General features: G+C 46.7%; 1 protein-coding gene across 1 annotated transcript in view; it reads left to right on the top strand.

Moving 5' to 3' along the window:
* Window positions 1–24043, top strand: part of Dnah2 (dynein axonemal heavy chain 2) — a 125813-nt gene that overhangs the window by 12108 nt on the left and 89662 nt on the right. The window contains exons 5-15 of the mRNA XM_057774390.1: window positions 2842–3012; window positions 8189–8417; window positions 10835–10945; window positions 11070–11308; window positions 13918–14109; window positions 14773–14930; window positions 15293–15380; window positions 15712–15917; window positions 16331–16460; window positions 16673–16855; window positions 17589–17803. Coding sequence (XP_057630373.1) covers window positions 2842–3012; window positions 8189–8417; window positions 10835–10945; window positions 11070–11308; window positions 13918–14109; window positions 14773–14930; window positions 15293–15380; window positions 15712–15917; window positions 16331–16460; window positions 16673–16855; window positions 17589–17803 — 1922 coding nt within the window. The remainder of the gene's footprint in view (window positions 1–2841; window positions 3013–8188; window positions 8418–10834; window positions 10946–11069; window positions 11309–13917; window positions 14110–14772; window positions 14931–15292; window positions 15381–15711; window positions 15918–16330; window positions 16461–16672; window positions 16856–17588; window positions 17804–24043) is intronic.

The following is a 24043-nucleotide window of genomic DNA, read 5'->3' as shown; positions in this document are numbered from 1 at the left end:
TTGTCTGTAGTTACGTAGGTGAGAGGAACAGTGTGCCAACCTTGCATTCTTCTTCTTTAAGATTTATTTATTTAGGGGCTGGAGAGATGGCTCAGTGGTTAAGAGCACTGACTGCTCTTCTCAAGGACCCGGGTTCAATTCCCAGCACCCACATGCCAGCTCACAACTGTCTGAAAATCCAGTTCCAGGGGATCTGACACCTTCACACCAATGCAATAAAATAAAGTTAAATAAACCATAAAAAAAAAGATTTATTTATTTATTATGTATAGACATGCCAGAAGAGGGCACCAGATCTCATTATGGATGGTTGTGAACCACCATGTGGTTGCCGGGAATGGAACTCAGGACCACAGGAAGAGCAGCTCTTAACCTCTGAGCCATTTCTTCAGCCCCCCTCCCCCTTTTTTTGGAGACAGGGTTTCTCTGTATAACAGTCCTGTCTGCCATGGAACTCATTTTGAATAATCCATCCTGGCCTGGAACTCACTGAGATCTGTCTGTCTCTGCCTCCCAAGTACTGGGATTACAGGCATGCGCCACCACCACCTGGTGACTTTCCTCTTCTAAAAGAGGAAAAGAGACCAATGACTACCCACTAAAAAGTGATGCCAGCTGAAATGGCACACATTTGCCATCCCTGCACTTGGGAAGCCGAAGCAGGAGGATTATATGGATAAAACCAGATTCTGCTTCAAATAACCAAAAAGACAAAAGAAAAACAAGCAAACAACGAGAAAGTAAAACAGCATAAATGCACAAACCCAGCCAATTACAATATCCCTCCTCACAGTGCTGGGACCCAAACCCAGGCGGTACACGAGCACTGTACCTTGCTTTTAGATTTTGTGGTTGGTTGTTTGAAACGGCCTGTAGCCTAGGCTAGCCCCACACTCCCAGGAGAGCTCCAGCTGGCCTCACATTTGCTGCCTTCTTGGCTGAGCCCCGCCTGCTAAGGTGACAAGGTGATGAGTGCTTGGGTGAGCCCACACCCAAGGGCTCGGAGCCTTCGTTTTCTGGAGGCAGGTCCCACTGCACAGCTTATTCGGTCTTCAGTTTTCAGTTCTCTTGCTTCAGTCTCCCAGATACCATTTTAGTAGCCATGTGTGTCCTGTTAGACACAAGCACCTCAAGTTAAACTGTTATTCTTGGTCATTCTGTTGTTTGCAGTGTTTTATCCTCATAGTAACTGTGGCGAGTGCCAGGAAACCCACACTGAAGTACTCAGTATTTCCTCAAGCTGGATCTCTGTACATGGAGCTACCAAACATTAATAAGAATAAGTAAGGATACTAAGAGTGGACTGGAGAGATGACTCAGTGCTTAAGAGGCACTGGCTGCTCTTCCGGAGTACCAGGGTTTGATTCCCAGTATCCACATGGTGGCTGACAACCATCTGTCACTTCTGTTTGATGAGGGTCTGACACCCTCTTCTGACCTCCTTGGGTCCCAGGCACGTAAGCAGTGTGCGGACATACATGCAGGCAAAACACTCACGCACATAAACTAAAAATGAGAAATTAAATAAATAGGAATGCTAAGAGAAAAGAACATTGCTCATATTTCTAATACATAAGACAAAGTTTTCCCAACCAGATTGTAATATGCCCTTAATAGCCTAAAAGCATGCCGGGTGGTGGTGGTACACGCCTTTAATCACAGTACTTGGGAGGCAGAAGCATGTGGATCTCTGTGAGTTCGAGACCAACCTGGTCTACAAGAGCTAGTTCCAGGACAGGCTCCAAAGCAAAACTCTGTCTTGAAAAACAAAACAAAACAAAAAAGTCTAAAACTATATCCAGACTAAGAAGTGTTGGTTTAGTACATATTAACAAAAATATACAATAAATGATGTCTTTGTTATTTTTTAAAGAGATTTATTTGTTTATTATATATATATAGTATTCTGTCTATATGTATGCCTGATCTCATTATAGATGGTTGTGAGCCACCATATGGTTGCTGGGAATTGAACTCAGGACCTCTGGAAGAGCAGTCAATGCTGCTGAGTCATTTCTTCAGGCCCATCTTTGTTATTTTTATATTCTTTGATTTCAAGTAAAACAGACATGTTTTCATGATTGCATTTTTAGAAAGCTGATGTGCCCTGTCTGTCTTTTGGCCTGGTATTTATTGGGCTTGGAGTTTCTCACTGGTTCACCCACACCCTGTTCAGGAAAGCATTTAGAAAATTGTCTATTATCTCCTTTTTGGGGGGAACTTTGTGATTCTTCCTCATCTTCCAGGGAGGCTGGAGGAAGGACAGGGTGGCGTTCCCGTCTTCAGAACCACGTCTCCACATTGCCCAGTTTCTTTACCTTGCACTCTACAGATGTGCCGTGTCCTCTCCACAGTTAGGGTCTCTTTTCCATCTAATCGCCGTGTTCCTTTCGCGTGCCCCTCTGTTCTGCCTGACTGCTGTGCCCATTGACTGTTAGCAGCTCACCCTGCAGCACCCTGAAGGGGCAACTGCTGCCGACCTCATCCCTCCCCACACCGGCACCTCATTGCTCCTAATTCTTTGGTCCAGGCTGATAGCCTTGTTCCCTTAATTCATCTTTCCCTCCGAAGCTGAGAATGCTAGAGAATGCATTATCACAGCCACAGGCAGAAGGGAAATATTTGGGGAAGATAATAGCCCATCATTTCCCTCTGTGACACATTCTGCTTTTGTTCCCGGAGGCAGGGGAGTCTATTGTCTCCTTCCTTCAAAAGCTTGAAACCTATCATTCAGTCTTCCTCAGCTTTCTGGCATCTCTGCTCCCCTCCCAAGTCAGGTGTGCAGTTGTGGAGGGAGAATGGCTTATCCGCACAGCGCTGATGGCATGTGTCTCTCTGTAGAAGCCCCTTTTCCTCTCACGAGCTATGTTGACCGGACTGGCAGATGCCGAGTGGACAGAGGAGCATGACGCTGTTCTGGAACACTTTGTCCAGGATCCTTCAGAACCTGCTGTCACCATCTTCATTGACCCTATTTTTGGGTTGAAACTGGAGCTGGGCATGCCTGTGCAGGTGGGTACCCCACTTTCCATGTGATCCTCCAGGGAGCTGAAGGTGCCCAAGGCCTATGGAGCAAGTAGATGTGCAGAAAAAGATGCTGAGGTGGTGGACCTGGGTAGAGAAGGACAGCTGGAGGCAGTGTAGTGGAGTCTGGATGGTGGGGGTCACTCTTGTACGATTCTTTTAATTAAAAACTTCCATTTATTTATTTATTTATTTATTTATCTATCTATCCATTTATTTATTTATTTAGCGTGTGTGTTTTGTGTGTATGTGCACAAACATGCATGTCTTGGCATGTTTGTGGTGGTCAGAGAACAACTTGTGGGGATCATTTCTCTCTGCATCTCATGTGTTTCCAGGATAGCATGCGGGTCTCTGGGCTTGGTGGCCAGCACCTTTAACTACTGAGCCATCTCACTTGCACTGATTCTTTTATTTCCTTCTGAAACATTTAAAAATAAAATGCTGGGAAAAGTCTGTTGCTTGGCTCTTGTAGGATCACGAACATGAAAGCAGAAAGGTGATATTTAGCATTCTGTGTTGAACCAAGACAAAAAGAAGCTTTTATCTATGGATCATTGATGCTCAAACCCAAAAGTGATGAAAAAGGTTTTTGTTTTCAAAAGAAAAAATGTGGGCTGGGCAATGGTGGCACACACCTTTAATCCCAGCACTCCAGAGGCAGATGCAGGAGGCTCTCTGAATTCGTGGCCAGCCTGGTCTACAGAGCAAGTTCCAGGACAGCCAGGGCTACACAGAGAAACCCTGTTTTGAAACAAACAAACAAACAAAATAACCATTCACAGGGCTGGGGGTATAGCTTAGTCTTTTTAGCCCATGTGAGGCCCTGTGTTCAATCCCCAGCACAGAAAGAGGAAAAAAGATTCATTTCTTTTTACATCCTGACTTTGGATACTGTCGGGTGCTCCCTCTGCCATGCCCACGTCCCTACCATGCTGGGCTGTGCCCTCTCACTCCGTTAGCCAAGAGGAACTCTTTTTCCCCACCTCCCAAATCCATCACCCAGTATCTGAAAAAAGGAGCAAAAAGCAAAACCTGCAAACATGAAAACAAAGCCATGCATAATCTACAAAATACAGAACAAAGGCATAATCAAATCTAGTGAATTTTAAAAGTAGATGTGCACATTAAATGGGTGACCAAGGGACAGCTGAAGCAGAGTCCCCTCTTGGCCACAGCTGGATGGAGGGCACCTTGGAGCAGTCCCAAAATCTCCTAAGAGATTTTGTGTTTTAACAAAGATTTGCTGTCGCCTTAAATTAGCCTTAACCACTCGCCCTCCTCACATGGGTCTCTCAGCTACAAAAAAAAGTGAATAAAATATAAAATACCTAATCCTTTTGCTTTAACTTCAAGAGGCAAAATAAACTGGTCTCTCACAGTGGGACATCAAGAAGTCGCCCACAGTGGGCTAGAGCCAAAAGAGGGAATTGACAAAGCTGCTCAGGCATGAGCAAAATGGGGCGAAATTGCATGGCAACGGCGAGCACATTATATCAAGGACAAAGGGAAAAGAACAAAGCACGTAGAGGAGGAAGAGACTCCTCACAACAGCATCGTGCGACGGTGCAACTTGATATGAACATGAATTCTGTCGTTTGAAAGAGCAGACGGGATGATAAAGGTGAGAATGAGATGAAAGGGGGACTCTGGATTTTAGGGATGAATAAAGCAGCATGTCACCAACCAGAAGACCTGAATAGCTGTGGCTGAGACTCTTGTCACCATCCGCAGCCCATGGGAAAGGAAAGGCCGAAGACACAACACAATCAGAAGCGGATAGACTTCAGGGATGGGCACAGCCGAACTGGAGGAGCAGAGAGCCAGTGTGGTGTGGACTCGGAAAGAGCACACAAAGGACTGTCCTGAAATGCCAAGGAAACTGCATCTGGGAGTCCAGAGCACACACTGATGCTGTTTACCGTTGTCACCCACGCTTAATGTCTGCGTGTGTGTTAGTTACAGCACTAAAGGATCCCAACTCGTGGGTAGTGTTAACTGGTTTTCTACAGAGAACATTTAACTTCAACCTAGTAACAAGCAATCAGATAAATCCAAATTAAGGAATATTCTGGAAAACATCTGGCTTGATTCTTAGAAGATTGATAGAACAACATAGAAAGAAAGAAAAAGCTGGGGATGATGGCACGTGCTTGTGATCCATCACGTGAGAGGCTGAAACTGGAGTATTGGGAGTTCAGTAAGACTGCCTCAGTACATACGCGCACAAGCTAGCAAAGGATGGGGAATTGTTGAAATGAAAGGAGGGTGTGGTAGACAAAGACAGGAGTGTCATAAGTTCAAGGCCAGTATTGGCCACAAAGAGAGTTCTAGGCCAGCCTGAGTATGAAATTTTGTCTCAAAAAAAAAAAAAAAAAAAAAAGAAAAGGAAGAAAAAGAAAAAACAAAACCCACCCCAAATACCCACAATCTCTCTCTCTCTCTCTCCCTCCCTCCCTCCCTCCCTCCCTCCCTCCCTCCCTCTCTGTCTCTCTGTCTCTGTCTCTCTCTCTCTCTCTCTCTCACACACACACACACACACACACACACACACACACACACACACACACAGTACGAGACATGTGGGAGGCAGAGGCAGGGGAACCCTGTGAGTTGAAGGCCATTCTAGTTTATGTAGCAATGCATTCCAGGACAGCCCAGGCTACATAGTGAGACCCTGTTTCAGAACAGAAACAAAAGCAAACAGTAGCAACCACAAAGTCAGACATGATCCTGGCTTGGATATGAACGGACTACTGGAGAAAAGTCAATATGGGCATATATTATATTGCATAGGTTAATTTTTTTTTTTTTTTTTTTTTGTTTTTCCGAGACAGGGTTTCTCTGCTGTTTTGGAGCCTGTCCTGGAACTAGCTCTTTTTTTTTTTTTTTCAAATTTTTTTTTCTTTTTAAAGATATTTTTAAAATATTTATTTATTATTTATACAGTATTCTGTCTGATTGTATGCCTGAAGGCCAGAAGAGGGCACCAGACCTCATTACAGATGGTTGTGAGCCACCATGTGGTTGCTGGGAATTGAACTCAGGACCTTTGGAAGAGCAGGCAGTGCTCTTAACCGCTGAGCCATCTCTCCAGCCCTGGAACTAGCTCTTGTAGACCAGGCTGGTCTCGAACTCACAGAGATCCGCCTGCCTCTGCCTCCCAAGTGCTGGGATTAAAGGCGTGCACCACCACCGCCCAGCTGCATAGGTTAATTTTTTTTTTATATTTATTTATTTATTATGTATACAGTATTCTTTCTGCGTGTATGCCTGAAGTCCAGAAGAGGGCACCAGACCTCATTACAGATGGTTGTGAGCCACCATGTGGTTGCTGGGAATTGAACTCAGGACCTTTGGAAGGGCAGGCAATGCTCTTAACCACTGAGCCATCTCTCCAGCCCCAGTAGGTTAATTTTTCTAGTGCAATAATTACAGTGCTAGGGATTTTTAGAAGATACAGACCACGTATTAAGGGTGTGGTGTCCGGATGCCTGTAGCTCACAGGCTCCAGTGTAGAGAGAGGAGGCAAACATGCGAAGTGTTAACGTTGAATCTAGGTGAAAAGCATATTTTGTTAATTTTATTTTCCTTGAAATTTTTCTATGAATCGCCTTTTTTTTTGGAATTAAAAATTGAGAGAACTGGGAGTGGTGGCCCCTGTCTCCAGTCCTAGCAGCTGGAAAGCAGAAGCAGAATTCTTGCAAGCCCAGTCTGGACTCAAGTAAGTTCCAAGTCATGTCTTCATAGCAGAGACCTGGTCTCGGGGAAAACAAAACAAAACAAAACAAAAAACAACTCACACGTGCACAAACATGCACACACACACACATCTGAGGGCCAGGGAGATGGCTCAACAGATCTTGGTATTTTACATACAAACCTGATGACCGGAGTCTGATCCCATAAATTTACGATAGAAGCAAAGACTTGACTCCCCGAATTGTCATTGTCTTCTCTCTCTCTCTCCCTCCCTCCCTCCCTCCCTCCCTCCCTCCCTCCCTCCCTCTCTCTCTCTCTCTCTCTCTCTCTCTCTCTCTCTCTCTCTCTCTCTCACACACACACACACACACACACTAATAATAAATAAATGGGGAAAATTGGGTAGGGATGTAGTTTCCCAGTAGAGCATGTACTTAGCATGTGTGAGATCCAGTAACCAGTCCCTGGCACTAGAGAAATAAAGGATCGTTTGTAGATGTCTCTGGGTGAATAGACATTTATTTGAAGCTTAGCAATCCTTGTTTCAACTTCAGTTTCTTTTTATTCTATTAAATTCAAACAAAATTAGATGTAATACCTTTAAAAATAGCAGGATTCTCCTTTATCTCTGTGTGTGTGTGTGTTGGTCAAACCTTTTCATCTCTGTGACGGTTACGGGAGCAAAGCATCTTTTGGTTTTGTTTCATAACTGAGCAAAGCTACAGTTCTGAATGTAGCCACAGCAGAGCCTCGCGCGGGTAAAGCTGAGTGTGAAAGGGAAACTGGGGAAGAGGATGCAAAGCGAAGCCTGGTGTGAAGCCGACGTGTGCACTGTAAACCCTACACCCAGAGCTTGTCCTCAGCTGTGCAGGAAGTTCCACGCCAATTTGAGATCCTGGGGTCGGGGGAAAGCAACTGAAATGAGAAATCCTAGATAATTTTTTCTTTTTTGTTTTTCAAGAGGGTTTCTCTGTGTAGCCCTGGCTGTCTCAGAACTCATTCTGTAGACCAGGCTATCCTTAAACTTGGAGATCTGCCTGCCTCTGCCTCTTGAGGCCTGGGATTAAAAGTGTGTGCCACCATGACCCAATAATTATTTCTTACTTGCAACTTTCTTTCTTGATCTCTTTTTTTCTCCCTTCTTTTTCCGTGGCTGGAAGAAGTGCCTATTCTATCCTGTCCACCCACCTGTTCACCTGATAAGCATTTATTGGCCATCTACTACATGCTGGACATAGTGTGAGACTTGTGGTTCAAGTTGAATAAAATGAGTCTATACCCTTAAGGCATGTTTTGTCTATTTCCTCCCCACATCTTCGGGTGTGGAATCTACATCCCTGGGAAGGACAGGAGGTAGGGACATTGACAAAGCTCAGCCTGGCTTTCACCAGGGGAGCCTTGGGTTTCTTTGGGCATCTTGGTGGGTCCTGGAGACTGAACTCGGATCTGTTGTTTCCTGCAGACTCAGAATCAGATTGTGTACTTCATCCGGCAAGCTCCTGTTCCCATCACCCCGGAGAACTTTGAGACAACTGTGCAGTTCGGGACAGTGCGGGGCGCCTACATCCCAGCTTTGCTTCGGCTGCTCAGTGGTGTCTATGTCCCGCAGATTTTTATGAATACAACTTGGCCTGAGAGCATCCGAAATCACTTTGTTTCACATCTGCATAGGTTTTTGGCCTGCCTGACAGGTAAGCCTGAGGCTGGGCAGCTGACTTCTCCAGGGTGGGGTGACGAGGCGGCTGGGTGATGCGTCTCATTCGCCTTCTTATGTTTTTGGTGATGGAGCTAAGGATCACACCCAGGGCCTCCCATGCGCTAATCACACACTCTACCATCGATCCACACCACCAACCCTGTTAATATTCATACTCAAATCAATATCAAAAGAATGCCTTTTCAGCACTCAGGGCCAAACTCAGTGTTTCATGTATGCCTTTAAAAGACTCTTGGAAATGAAGTCTTACCATGTGGACCATCCACATGCATGTGGTACCCATGTGCTTAAACATGTGTGTACACAAAAGCACAAGCATATGCTTCCACATGTCCTGACTTGGGCTCGGACAGTGGCTCAGTTGCTAGAGGCACAAAACCCTGGGTTGGGTAACCTGAGGATAGTGCACACACTTGTGATTCCAACCCTCGGGAGGTAGAGGTAGGAGGAACAGACATTCAAAGTCATTCTTGGCTACATAGTGAGTTTGAGAGCAGCTTAAGACACAGGAATCTAGAAGAGCGACGGAGTGGAGCCCTGCATGGTGGCGCATGTCTGTAATCCCAGCACTCGGGAGGCAGAGGCAGGCGGATCTCTGTGAGTTTGAGGCCAGCCTGGTCTACAAGAGCTAGTTTCAGGACAGCCAGAGTTACATAGTAAGATTCTGCCTCAAAAAAACCAACCAACCAACCAAAACCAACAAAAGTAGGGCTGGAGGGATGTTCAGTGGTTAAACACTTGTTGGTCTTGCAGAGGACCCAGGTTTTATGTCCAGTACTCACATGGTACTCATAACTGTATTCCTGTTCTGGGGGATCTGATGGCCTCTTCTGACCTCCATGAGTACAAGGAACATACATGGTACACAGACATACTTGTAAGCAAAACATTCATACACATTAAATAAGTAAATCTAAAATATATTAAAAATGAAATAAGTCATTTCTATCTAGTGCCTATTCTTTTTGTTTGTTTTTTTCTGTTTTTGTTTTTTTGAGACAGGATTTCACTGTTTAGCCCTGGCTGTCCTGGAACTCACTGTATAGACCAGACTGGCCTCAAGCTCACAGAGATCCACCTGCCTCTGCCTCCCAAGTGCTGGGATTAAAGGCATGCGCCACCCTTGTCCAATCCAGTGTCTGTCTATCCTTTTGTTTGAGATATCATATAAAATACTGTCTCAGATTCCTTTTTCTTTAAGTATCATAATGTAAAGCATTTCCTATTAACAAATAATTAATAGAGACCTCCTCAGAGGGTTGAGTGTGGTGGCTCAGGCCTTTGATCCCAGTCCTCTGGAGGCAGAGGTAGGAAGATCTTTCTCTCTCTTTCTGTGAATTTCGGGGCAGGCTCAAACAAAATAGAACAACAAAAACCAAAACAGCAACAAAGAGAAGAATATTTGAGTATCTCCGAATAATAAAGACTAGTCACAGGAGGGGGGCTCAGAGGTAGAGCATTTGCTTGAAATGTCTGAGGTCTGCAGCTTGATCCTCAACTCTGCCAAACAAAGCCTTGGTCAGTGCTGAATATAGTATTGTTGCAAAAATTGCCTTCTAATTTAGATCCACTTTTCTAATATAGAACTTGTTCAGACCTGCTCAAACTGGAGTTGGAGACTGCTCTGAGTACATGAAGCATAAGGAGAAAGAGGCACTGGGAGGGGCAGTTGGGGACTTTGCGTATTGTGGAGGATGTGGCGCAGATAGTGAAATTATTTTATGGTAATTTCTTAACAGACCTCCTGGAGCTTTGCCACTTGGCTTCTGTTACTTCTGCTCTCTATACTAAAGAAGTCTGAGTCATAGTTACTCCTGTCTGTTCTCCTAAAATACATATGCTGCCTTTGCTGTCTGTGGGGATTGGTTTTAGAATTCCATTCTGTGGATATTCAAGCCCCTTAGAAAATGGTGCAGTAATTGTATATAACCTCCATATATCTTCCCATGTACTTTAAATAACCTCTAGATTATTCATAGCCCCCTATACAATGTCAACAAGTGTTGTGCTGCTTAGGGGTGACGACAGAAGGGCACGTTCAATACAGATGTAGTTTGTAAAAAATTCGGGGGGCAGGTAAGATGACTCAATGGGTCTGACGACCTGAGTTCCAGCCTCAGACCCCCACGGTCGAAGGGGAGAGCCAACTCCTGCGGGTTGGCCTCTGATTTCCACTCTGTGGCATGCCTGGGGATACATGAGACCCTGTCTGAGGACATTGAAAACAGTGGAGCTTTTTTTGAATTGTAGACATGAAACTGTGAAGCCTGTGGATACACAGAGTTAGCCAACTTGAGGGGGGCTATACTTCCTGCCCCCCATTGATCATCAATCATAATTAATACAGAGGCAGCAAAGCCCACCCTTGGAATTTTCCTGGTCCTTTTTTAGATACTCGGTACAAGCTGGAGGGTCACACCGTCCTGTACATCCCTGCAGAGGCCATTAACATGAACCCTGAGGTCGTGGTGAAGGACAAGGAGCTGGTCCAGCGCCTGGAGAGTGAGTGGCTGGCTTTGGCCGTGTCTGGAGTGAGGGCAAGGGTGAGGGGGGGAAGGCAGCTCCAGCTGTTGAGCATTGAGGGCTCAGCTCAGCAGCAGGAAATGTTCCCCCTTCTCCTCTGCAGCCTCCATGATTCACTGGACCCGGCAGATCAAGGAGGTGCTGAGTGCTCAGGAGTCTGTGGAGACGGGGGAAAATTTAGGTCCTTTGGAAGAGATCGAGTTCTGGCACAATCGCTGCATGGACCTATCTGGCATCAGCAAGCAGCTGGTGAAGCAGGGAGTGAAACACATCGAGTCCATCCTGCTGCTCTCCAAGTCGTCCTACCTCCCGCCCTTTATGAAACTGGCCCAGCAGATCCAGGTGGAGGGGGTCAGAGACTGGGAGTTTAGGGAAAGTGGGCAGTGGCTGGGGTGATCTGGGGAGGGGGTGAGAAGCAGGAGGCAGGCAACTAAACCACAAGGCACAGACTGACCAGCGCTGTGGACTAGGTCCCTGGGGGCTGTTTTCAATGTCCTCAGACAGGGTCCCATGTATCCCCAGGCATGCCACAGAGTGGAAATCAGAGGCCAACCCGCAGGAGCTGGCTCTCCCCTTCAACCGTGGGGGTCGGAGGCTGGAACTCAGGTCATCAGACCCACTGAGTCATTTTACCTGCCCCCCACATTTTTTACAAGCTACATCTGTATTGAATGTGCCCTTCTGTCGTCACCCCTAAGCAGCACAACACTTGTTTAGGTAGGAAGACATCCAATTGGTCAGCAAGGAAAAGGCGATTCCCCGTCAGTGAGCCCAGCCCTCCAGTGCAGCTGAGAAAATAGGACTTATATAAAAGAGGAATTAGAGATAGCATGTGCGTCTCAAAACAAACTTGTAAAAACTAAATTCCCTATGACAAGCTGATTGTGTTGCTGCTGGGTCTCCCAGGAGGTGAGTGATGGGTGAAGAAGACCTTTCTTCCCAGGTGAAAATTACAACCAGATATTGAGGGAATTGAGCTGTGACAAACAGAAGTTTAAGAGCCTCACTGAGAACGGGACAGTAAAGGGACTGGGTGACCTTAGTGGATGTGGGAGGGGAGCCATGCTCAAGCATCTCGCCAACAGCTCTGAACATCCACTTTGTACAGAGTTCTTAATTCAACTGGAGCAGACACCAGATCTGGGCTTGGGGGTCGTTATAGGAAACAGGATATGAAGGGCTAGGGAAGGAACATTGATCTACTGGTCAAGTGCTTGCCTAGCATGCATGAAACCCCGGGGCCAGTTGTCAGCTCTGAATAAACTAAGCATGATGGTTTGTATCTGCAATCCTAGCTGTCTGAGTTAGGGTTTCTGTTGCTGTGAGAAGACACCATGACCATGGCAGATTTTTTAAAAATTCTTTATGATTTATTTATCTTTTTTAAAAAAAATATTTATTTATTTATTTAGTATGTATACAATATTCTTTCTGCGTGTATACCTGAAGGCCAGAAGATGGCAACAGACCTCATTACAGATGGTTGTGAGCCACCATGTGGTTGCTGGGAATTGAACTCAGGACCTTTGGAAGAGCAGGCAACGCTTTTAACCGCTGAGCCATCTCTCCAGTCCCTATTTATCTTTTTTTTTTTTTTTTTATGTGCCTTGGTGTGAAGGTGTCAGATCCCCTGGAACTGGATTTTCAGACAGTTGTGAGCTGCCATGTGGGTGCTGGGAATTGAACCCGGGTCTTCTGGAAGAACAGTCAGTGCTCTTAACTGCTGAGCTATTTCTCCAGCCCCACCATGGCAGTTTTTATAAAGGAAAACATTTAATTGGGGTGGCTTACAGTTTCAGAGGTTTAATCCATTGTCATTATTGTGGGAAATGGCATACAGGCAGACACGGTGTTGGAGATCTGCAGGCAGCAGGAAGTGAACTGTGACATTGGGTGCAGCTTGAGCATAGAAGACCTCAAAGCCCACCTCCACCATGATACACTTCCTCCAACAAGGCCACACTTCCTAATAGTGCTACCTCTTTTGGTGGCCATTTTCTTTTAAACTACACCTAGCACATGGATGTGGAAGCAGGGCAATCAGAAATATAAGGTCATCCTTGGTTACACAGTAAGTGTGATGCTCCCCCAGACTATGGGCGACTATGTGAAACCCATCTCAAAAAAAAAAAAAGGCAAATGAGGGCTAGAACAATGGCTCAAAGGTTAAGAATGCTAGGTGTTCTTGCAGAGGACCTGGGGTCAGTTCCCGGCACTCACGTGGCAGCTCACAACCATCTGTAACTCCAGTTCCAGGGGATCCAACACGGTACACAGGCACACATGCAGACAAAACACCTGCACACATAAAAATAAATATTTTAAAAAAGAAAATGAATGAGCGAACTCTGGTTTTGAAATGATAACTCTTGGAGAGAGCTTACCGGGAGGGCTGCCTAGAGGATGTGCTCGAGATGAATGGAAAATATGAATTTTTGTGTGAGTGCTCTGTACACATGTTTGTGTGGGTGTATGCAAGTGTGTGCATGTGGGAAGCAGAGGGGTTCACTGGGTATCACCCTCAATTGTTCTTCACTTTTTTTTCAACTTTATTTGTTTTGTCTATTATGTGCATGCGGTGCCCTAGGAAGCCAGAAGAGGGCATTGGCCCTCTGGAATTGGCGTTAGAGATAACGTTAGCTGTCATTGTGGGTGCTGGCAGCAGAAAGTATAGGTCCTTTGCAAGAGCAGCAAGTGCGCCTACCTTCTGAGCCATCGCTCCAGCCCTATATTCAGAGTCTCTCACTGAGATGGAGCTCACCTATTGACTAGTGTAGCTGGCCAGCAAACTCCAGGGACCTGCCTGTCTTTTCCTGCCAACAGTACTGGATTACAGGCCACTGTGGCCAGCTTTTCCATGGGTGCTGGAGATCTGAACTCAGGTCCTCATGTGTCTGCACAGTAGCAAACGCTACCGACTGAGCCATCTCTCCTGGTTTCTCTATTGTTAGGACGGCTCTCGCCAAGCTCAGTCAAACCTGACTTTCTTGTCAATCCTGAGGGAGCCCTACCAGGAGCTGGCCTTCATGAAGCCTAAGGACATCTCTGATAAGCTCCCGAAGCTGATCAGTCTCATTCGCATCATCTGGGTCAACTCCCCCCACTACAACACCCGGGAAAGGCTGACCTCTCTGTTCAGGAAGGTGTGCCATGCAAAGCGCAGGGGTGTGGTGGGGTGGCCGTGAGGGCAGGGCTGATCCCTGAGCCTCTCTGTTTTGAAAGGTGTGTGGATGCCAAGAGCAGGAATGAGGTGGGGTGGCCGTGAGGGCAGGGCGGATCCCCTGGCAGTGTGGTGGAAAGGAACCAATACGGCCCTGCAACTCAGACTGATACTGAGTCTTTAGGGATGGGCCTGGCTTCTGCTTCTCGCTGAGGTGGCTTAAGCAGGACGAGGGCTTTGAAGGAGGTAGGAGTGAGCCTAGGACAGCAGGCAAGAAGGATCTGGGCTGAGTCTGTGCAGGGGAAAGACCTCTTCTCCTTTCTCCAAATCGAGTTTGCAGTGGTGTATGGGAAGGTTGGTTCTGGAAGGAACTCTGTTCCTGAGCAGGAATGATCAAGACAGAGCGTTCAGGGGAGACACAGGGTGGTAGAGGAGTTGCTGAAGCCAGAGCAGCGTAACTGCTGAGCTGGGCTGAGGGCAGAGCAAAGATTATGACAAGGCGCATGACGCGGAGTGCCTGGAGGAGCAAGATGGGCTTCAGGAGCCAAGCCGGAGCCAGGAAGCCAAGGCCTGAGGCACAGCTAGAGTCAGGAAAGGGCGTGGTGGGGAGAAGGCTGAGAATTGAGGCTTTGGGCTCCCTCTGCAGATGAGCAACGAGATTATCCGCCTGTGCTGCCAGTCCATCTCTCTGGACCGGATCTTCGAGGGCTACGTCTCTTCCAGCAAGGAGGACCTGCAGGGCTGCATTTCTTGTTGCCACGCTTGGAAGGATCACTACCTACGTGCCGTACAGATGCACACCCAGTACGTTGGCCTCCTAACATCCGTGTACACCCTTGACGTTCCCACAGTTCTCACGCCCTCCTCTTTTATGGAGTGTAGATGTTCTGCTCCTAGCCCTGAGGTCTCCTCCTAGCCCCTTCCAAGAGCCTCACGTGGCCCTTTCCTCCTCCCATGACTACATGATCTGCAAGGCCACCTTCTAGAACTTGAGGCTGTGTTTGTTTTATGGTTCTGCTCACCTTGGGTCTCTTCTCTCAGGGCTCAGGGAATCTGCTCTTCGGGGTCTCTTGTCTGAACCCAGGCTCACACAGTCCAGTTTTGCACGGACAGAATGATCCGTAGTGTCTCTGCTTCTGATTTAATCTATCCTCTTCCTCCCACAGGTTCTCCAGTCGGGGCTGGGTTCTAGACCAGACCAGCATATTTGCTCAAGTAGATGCCTTTGTGCAGCGCTGCAAGGACCTCATTGAGGTAGGGACACTGCCGGGGCGGGTACATGAAAGCCACAGCAGACCGTCGAGTCCCCATAAGGAGCCAAGCACTTAGAGTCCAAACCTGGAACTTTGCATGTTGACTCCTTCTGCACCATGTGTGACCTCCTCCTACCACCTCTTTCTTCTTGGCTTTTGCTTGTTATCACTGCCTAAGCATCTCATAGTTCATCCTTCAGGCAAAATTTATCCCAGTGTCCTTAATCAGGACGGTCCTCTCTCGTTCATGAACTTCTGAAGACAAGCCAAAGAACTCGGGATGCCAGGGTTCAGAAGAGAAAGAAGGCTCACACGGTTGGATCTCTTTTTAGGTTTGCGAATGTCAGTACCACTTTGCCCGGTGGGAAGATGGTAAGCAGGGTCCTCTTCCCTGCTTCTTTGGTGCCCAGGGGCCACAGATCACACGGAACCTGCTTGAAATCGAGGACATCTTCCATAGAAATCTGCAGATGCTGCGAGCCGTCCGCGGAGGCATCCTAGATGTGAAGAACACCTCCTGGCATGAAGACTACAATAAGTGAGGGGCTCACAGGCTGAGGCTGGGCCAGGCAGGGAGGCAGGGAACCAGAGCAGGAAGAGAGGCCTGGTGTGCAAAGGAGACCGGGGGACTCCCAGGATCTGGGGGCAGAGGCAGAAAGTTTGCAAGTTGAAGATTGTGGGAACAGCTTTAGGGTGGGAAGGCGAGAGGAGAGGTGGCAGGTCGGTTTCTAGGTTCCAGTGTACCTGTCAGAACACCGAGCAATGTCCTGAAAATCCTCACGAGCAGATGCCTGTACCTCCTTATCCGTAAATAAGACTAAGGATTGTCTCCCAGCCTTGTCCAGGGTGAAACAGCGTCAGGACATGTGGTCTGATGCACAGCACACTGGGGATGGCGCTGGGCGGCAGATGAGGGCACCCACTCTTCTCTGTGCCTCCCTGACCTTGCAGATTCCGTGCTGGTGTCAAGGATCTGGAGGTGATGACCCAGAACTTGATCACCTCAGCCTTTGAGTTGGTTCGGGATGTAGAGCACGGAGTGCTGCTCCTGGACACCTTCCATAGGCTGGCTACACGGGAGGTGCGCCCCCCCCTCCCCCCGCCTCAGAGGCCCATCCCTTGCCCTTAGTTCCTCCATGTGTCCTTCCCCTCTTGCTCAGTTGCTGATTTTTCTTCTGTTCCACCTTCTGCTCCCGTGACTTCCACTTCTCTGAAGAACGCGCCCACTGTGTGTGGCTGTCAGGGGAGATGGAGGGAACCCACTTGCATGGAGCGTGTCATCTTGTCCCTTAGGCCATCATGCGGACCTATGAGAAGAAGGCCGTCGACCTCTATATGCTGTTCAATAGCGAGTTAGCCCTGGTGAACCGCGAGCTGAACAAGAAGTGGCCGTACCTGGAGCCGTACATGGCTCAGTATTCTGGACAGGCCCACTGGGTGCGGATCCTGCGGCGCCGCATCGACCGAGTCATGAATGTGAGTGTCCGGCCCCTCTAAACTGTCTTCAGTGCTGCGGCCCGAGTGTGGTGGCTGTACAGCCTGGGGGTGCTGAGTCCAGACAGGGTCCTTAGGAGGAGGGGAGGGCACCCATGGTTTGGTTAGCAGAAGTGGCAGGAGTGGCTTGTGGAACAAAGGTCATCTTAGCATCTGGGAAGTTAGAGTAACAGATCAGGGACAAACCTGGTGACCCAGAGACCTGGGCAGCAAGAACCTGCTCCTTCTGGAAGAACAAGGATAACGGAACAAGGATTAAGGGAGGACTTTTAAAACAACAACAACAGTTTTTGTGTTAGGCATGGTGGAATATGCTTGTAATCCTAGCAGGTTAACACAGAGTCCACCCAGGACGGCGGGGGGCGGGGAGGGAGCGGTGCAGGGGGTGGGCAGGGGGGTGTCGGGGTGGGGAAAGCTGTTTGACTCTGCGAGAGAGTGGAGGAACAAACCCTCAGGTCCCTGGTCTCTGATCGTCCCTTGTCTGCCCTGTTCTTTGGGACTGCCCTCTACTCTTAGGCATTCATGCTGAGTCTCCTCAGAGGGCTTTACTTCCTCCCTCCCTGGTCCAGTCCCTCCTCTAGCTCACCAGCCTCAGTCTCCTTTCTGGGGCCGAGGGTGTGCGTGTGTGTGTGTGTGTGTGTGTGTGTGTGTGTGCATGCGGGTGTGAATGCCCACTGCAGGTCTGGATAAACGGCTCCATCTCTTCCTCCCCCAGTGCCTGGCTGGAGCCCATTTCCTGCCCCACATTGGGACTGGAGAGGAGAGTGTCCACACCTATCAGCAGATGGTTCAAGCCATCGATGAGCTGGTTCGGAAAACCTTCCAGGAGTGGACAGCAACGCTAGACAAGGACTGCATTCGACGGCTGGACATGCCACTCTTACGAATTAGCCAGGAGAAGGCGGGCATGCTGGACGTCAACTTTGACAAGTACAGGACCCCCCCCCCCAGCACCTTCTGCTTGTCCTTGGTGCCAAGGAGTCTTCTTGCAGTCTCCCAAGGACTTAGCTCCTCCCTTGTGTCCCCTCCCAGTCCGTCTGTATCTTTTCTGTTGTCTGGCTTTGTTTTCCTTGTGTAGTTCAGTGTGACTTTGCCCTTGTGATTGTTTGACCTCAGCATGGTGCTGGGTTTACAGATGGACTCCCTGACACTCAGCTTCTTCTTTTCCTCCTGAGACAGGATTTCCTGGCCTAGCACTGACTGTCCTGAAACTTGATTTATACATTAGGGGGACTTTGAACTCAAAGACCGCCCTGCCTCTGCCTCCCAAGTGCTGGGAGTAAAGATGTCACTTCTTAATTTTAGTTTACCTACGTTGGGACTGAGGTCTTGGGTTCAGTTCTCAGTGCTGGGAAAAGTCTGTTTTTACAGCTTACTTAAGTAAGAAGCAAATAGACAATTGTTAAAACTATGGTTTTAACACTTCACAACGCACTAAGCTAGTGATGTCACTGTTTGGCCACTAGATGGCTGTGACAGCCCAGCTAAGTCGTCTAAACCTTGATTCCCTAGTCTGGGTTTTCCTAAGATCGTCCTCTCTCCCTTCATTTTTTAAAAAGGTAACTAGTTCATTAATTATTAAGAATATACAGTGAGTTCACACCGGGTGTGGTGGCTCAACCCCAGTACAGGATGCTGAGGCAGGAGAGTCTTGAGTTGAAGGCCAGCATGGGCTGCACTCCAAAACAAAACAAAACCCTCTGGAGATCTCCACGGCAGACAAGCTAAGCACTGTGCATGCGCTGGGAACTGAGGCAGGCATGGGGTGTATAAAGTGTCAAGAGTCCCTGTCCCTAAGGGACTACCCTGTCGTTCTGTCAGCTGACAGTTCTACCCACGGGCTGTGAGGCGTCTGTCTTCAGAGACTGAACCTTCTGCGGTGACAGCTTTCTTCCAACCAGGACACAGATTCAGTTTGATGGGTTGGGCCTTCTCTTGCCATCACCTGTGTCCTGTGGTGAACGTCAACCCCTAAGCTCCTAGGCTGTCGTTCTGGTGTTGGCTTTGGCTCATAACATCCATATTTGATGGACAAAAATGCAGAAGGGAGATGGAGGTCCAGGGACGGGCAGGACAACTGGAGGGGTCTGACCAGGGAGGGGCAATTGATGCACAGAAAGGAAGTGGTCGGGCATTAGCTGGGGGAATGGGAACACTAGAAGCCACACAGATGAAGAGCCGTGAGAGAGCACAGCGTGAAGAGGAAGACAGAGGTCTGGACAGATGAGGAGCCGTGAGGGAGCACAGCGTGAGGAGGAAGACAGAGGTTTAGGATAAGTATTTGGCCAGTGATAGGTGCTGGTGAGGTTCTTGATTTTGTAGCTGTGGCATGAAATAGAGACAGAAAGAGCCATAAAGACAGCCTCTTATGGCTGGAGTTATGGCTCAGCAGATGACCTGGGTTTGGTTCCCAGCACCCACCACATGGTAGCTCACAGCTATCTGTAACTCCAGTTCCAAGGGATCTGACACCTTCTTCTGATCTCTCTTGGTACCAGGCACTCACATGATGGGCATATATACACTGAGGCAAAACACTTGCACACATAAAGTAGATAACCCTTGCCTGGCCTAGCGGTATATGCCTCTAATCCCAGCACCCGGGGCGGGGGGGGGGGGGAGCAGAGGTGGGCACGGTCCACATAGGGAGTTCCAGGCCAGGCAAGTCATACAGCAAGGGCCTGCCTCAAAGCAACAATAACTACCATCACTCCTCCCAAAAGACACTTAAAGTTTTAGATTGCCTCTTTTTTAAAATATTTATTTATTTATTGTATATACAATATTCTGTCTGTGTGTATGTCTACAGGCCAGAAGAGGGCACCAGACATCATTACAGATAGTTGTGAGCCACCATGTGGTTGCTGGGAATTGAACTCAGGACCTTTGGAAGAGCAGGCAATGCTCTTAATCACTGAGCCATTTCTCCAGCCCCTAGATTGCTTCTTAAATTGATTTGAGATTCTGAAGAGAAAGAATGTTAGGTCAGTGTTATATTATAACTGGTTATCTATATACTAAAACCGATTTATAACTAGTTACATATTTATTAAGACAAAACAGTTGTAATTGGTTATAACATTTGCAGGCACCCAATAGGGCTGAATTACAAGATGTAGTCTCTGTTAGGCTGGACATCCCCAAAGGTTCTCTGCTAGGGAGTCTCCCTAATGGGCAGTCATGGGCTAATACGGATATGGGTACACTTGGCCACTATTTGTATGGGAGCGTGGGGCCAGGGAGGTGGCTTGAAGCTAAAGGTACTGCTGCCAGCATGGGACCCACAGCTCCATCTCTTGAGCCCGAGTTATGGACAGAGAGGGCTGACTCCCACAAGTTGTCCTCTGACACACACACGAAATAAATCTATAAATCTGAAAAATTGCATTCAGAATGCCACCAACTTTAAAAAAAACAAACAAATCAAAACAAAGGATTAATTCCAATCCCAAACTTTTCCCGTTTTAAGTTGTTTTGTATCAGAGATTTAGTCCCAAACTGTGAAGTCAGTTCCGTCCCTCCCCAGTGCTCACCTTCTAGAAGATGGGATGAGATGCCCACGTGGTGAGGATAAATGCCTGCTGGAACCGTCTGCAGGGGACAGCTGTCTGTTTGTATGTGGAGCTTGTGTAGGGGTCAGAGGACAGCTCTCCTCTGTCCTGTGGGTCCCAGGGTTCGAACTCTGTGGTAGCTTTGGTGGCAAGGGCTTTTACAGCCGAGCCATCTCCCTGACCCCACCGGAAATGCCTTTCCCATTCTCTCTGTAGTGTGTTTCACACACACGCACACACAGAACAGAAACAAACCTTGGAACATTATTTATGACCTAGATTTATCTGAAACCCAGACAACAGCTAAGCATTTCTTCCAAACAGAAGAAGTCTGTTCTCTCCTTTGGCAGTAGTTTTTTAAGAGAAATATAAGGACCTCACAATACATTTTGTGATTTTAGGATAAAATTGCCTCAACTCAATAAATAATAGATAAGAAAGAAAAGTCTGAGCTGATTAAACCCATAAAGAAATTGGAGACAGTTTCGACTCCTAAACTTATTAGCACCCCCGGGAGTAGATATAGCTTTCTGGGGCTTATCCTTCACACTAAGGTCTGGTTCCAACCTTGAGATAAGCCTTCTTCTGAGACAGTCAAGTTACCTGTCAGTCCTGGGAGCCTTCCAGGCCCTAATAGCATTCATGTGACCCTACAAGGGCCTTTCCCACCTTATATTCCAAATATTTAAACTCCAAAACCCAAATGGGCTTTTATCACATTTTATGGCCAGGCAAGCTTCACAGGCAGACGCATTCCAGATGTCCTCGGTGCCCTGTTGAAAGGGCTGTGCTATCACCCTGTGGGTAGGAGGGCGGGACTTCCCCAGCCCTGAACTGGACAGGGCGCCTGCCTACTGCGTTTGTGCCTCGTGTGTCTCTCTCCTCCCTCTTCCCATTCTCACTATGTCTGTTCCTTCTGCTCTATCAGCATCACCCTCAGGTGGCCTCACTTAGCCACGTCTATTACATGTTTGGGAATGAATACATTATAAAATAGTTTTGTTTTTTTTAAAGAAAGGTAATCCCCCAAATGGATTTTGAAAAAGGTTTTGTTTGTCAGTAAAATAAAATTGGTGCTCTTGAAATTTGTTGACAAAATTCTGTCAAGGCAGAACATCATTCTAAAGATAATTTTTAATTTTATTTTTTAAAATAGGCTCATTAGAGCAACCTCAGGAGTTGTCCGATTTCATCCCGCTGACTGACAAAATTTGATAACTTACCTTCAAGTTATTTTTTAAAATCCTGTCAAGATGAGAAACACGAAGAGCTAGTTTGGCATGTTGTTTGGCGGTGTATTTGCCCCAGTGAGCTTGTCCTGATGTTTACGATAGAGACAAATTCAACCACTCCAGTGTGAAAACATAGGAGAATATACTTAGACTACCAGAAATGTCCCGGTCTATAGTCAAGCCCTCCGCCCCCCACATAGCTGGGACAATTCTTGCTGTGATGGATTTTCATAGTCGCTGGCTGTGTTGCTAGCTGCTGAGTCGCTTCACGGTGCTACAGGAGTCCTCCTCCGCCGTGGGCAGAACTACGCCTGTCTGTTGTGACTCTTCAAAAGAGACGGACTCTACTCTTGGCTTTTACTGCAGTATATTGTCATAATTATTCTGTTGATCTCTTCCTATGTTTAATTCCCCCTCTCCTTTGAGACATCCTCTCACTCTGGAGCCTAGGCTGGCTTAGAATTTTGTGGCAATCCTCCTGCCTCAGCCTCCTTAGTGTTGAGATTGCAGTCACGTGCCCCCGAGCCTGGCTGCACCTAATTCTTAAATTGAACTTCTCATAGGTATGGATTTATAAGAAAAAAGTATTGCCTGTGGTTTAATACCATTCAAGGTTTTGGGCATCCATCTGAGGCATGGAAACTGTTGACCTGGATGAGGGGCCTGAGGTGGCTCTTTCCTTCCTTGCATGATATTTTGTCATTTTGGAATTAATAATTAATATTTATTTTTGATATCACACTGTTCATTGTCATCATTTCTACAAACCAAATAATAAAATGCCTTCAGCAATATTTCTCCCTGCCCTCCCTATGCTACGTACACCATGGGGCTCGCAGTTTCTCAAGCTGCTTCGTCAAGGCGTTGCCTCGGCTCTGCTTCAGAACAGTCTTTCGGAACCTCCTTGAGTTTCTTTTTTATTTGTTTGAATTTTTAATTTTTGTCTTCAATGTTGAGGATTAAACCCAAGACCTTGTGCCTGAGAGGCAAGTGCTCTACCGCTGAACTACACCTTAGCCCTCTTATTATTTATTTTTCAGTTCCTCTGACTTCCTTCATTGGTTTATGGCTTTGTTTTGGTACCATGCATCCTTTGGTAGTTTTCCAAGAAATGATGCATGGGAGTTAAGGTTTTTAAGTTCCTGCATGATTGGCAACAACCAATTTCTCCCCTCATGTCTGTGCGTTTGCCTAGGGTTGTGATTCTAGGTTGAAAACAACTTCCTCTGACCCTGGCCTTTATCTCCCGCTTCAAAGACAGTCATCAAATGTCTGGTGAGCCCGGGTTTGTTTGTATTTAATAATACCTATGTTATGGAGATTTTTCGTGTTTTCAAAAACGGAAAGGAAAAATAGTATTTTTTTCCACAGTATCTTAAACATGTATCACAAAGAATTGAACATTTGGATATAATTTTATTCTTTAAATTATTCTCCTTTTAAGGTGAAAGTAGAATTCTCTGGAAAGTTTGAGATGTGACATTATTTTTTTGTATCAATGCTTGACTGTAGAACAGACAAAAAAGTGGCGTATGTGTGTGTGCGCAAAGTTTTGCGACAGCACCTTCTGTGCCCAGGCTAGCCTTGAATTTGCTATGAGGATGACCCTGATGTCCTGACTCTCCTGCCTGTATCTCACAAGTGCTGGTGTTAGAATTGTCCACCACCAGGTTGCTTGATTCTGTCCTATATTCTTAGGCCTTAAATCCATTTGCAATTACTGTGGTGTAAGGAAAAATTATAGAGTCAACTTGAGTTTTCTGTTTTTTAAATACATTGCAAGCAAGTCGACCTAATCTTGTTAGTTTATTTATTTTTCTGCACTGCTGGAGATCAAACTCAGGGCTGTGTGTATGCTAGGCAAGCATGCTACCACCAGCTACACCCCGACATTATTGAGTTGTTATCTTTGTAATGAAGAAACCTCCCAGCAAAGGGCTGTTTTGGATTCACTCTTCTGACTCAGTCATGTGCGAGAACCAAATTGTTTTAATTATTGTCCTCATTACCCTCTTTAAAAAAAAAATCGCTGGCTTTCTTTAAAAGTATTTTGCGTAAGAATTTTTTAAACAATTTTTTTAGTTCCTAAAATAGTCGCATTCCTCTTTTTATTAGAGTATGTATTGGGTTACATTTATGGGTTAAGTTTAGAAGAATGAAATCTTTATGATGTTAAATATCTCTGTCCAAAAATAGCACTCTCTCTTCAAATTAAATATTGCTTTTTGCTCACAAGCCATTTTTAGTATACATATAAAATCTCCTATATCTTATTTTGCTTTAACTATCATTATTCTTTTCCTCCATGACAATGTCTATCTGATTGCAATTTTTACTAGAAAACCTTGGGTTCACCCCCAAAATGTAAATGAATGACAGATTACCTC

This window comes from Chionomys nivalis, chromosome 7 (assembly GCF_950005125.1).
Source record: "Chionomys nivalis chromosome 7, mChiNiv1.1, whole genome shotgun sequence".
In the NCBI taxonomy this organism is placed as follows: domain Eukaryota; kingdom Metazoa; phylum Chordata; class Mammalia; order Rodentia; family Cricetidae; genus Chionomys; species Chionomys nivalis.
The sequence above is the reverse complement of the archived record's forward strand: the minus strand, read 5'-3'. Positions and strand labels throughout refer to the sequence as shown.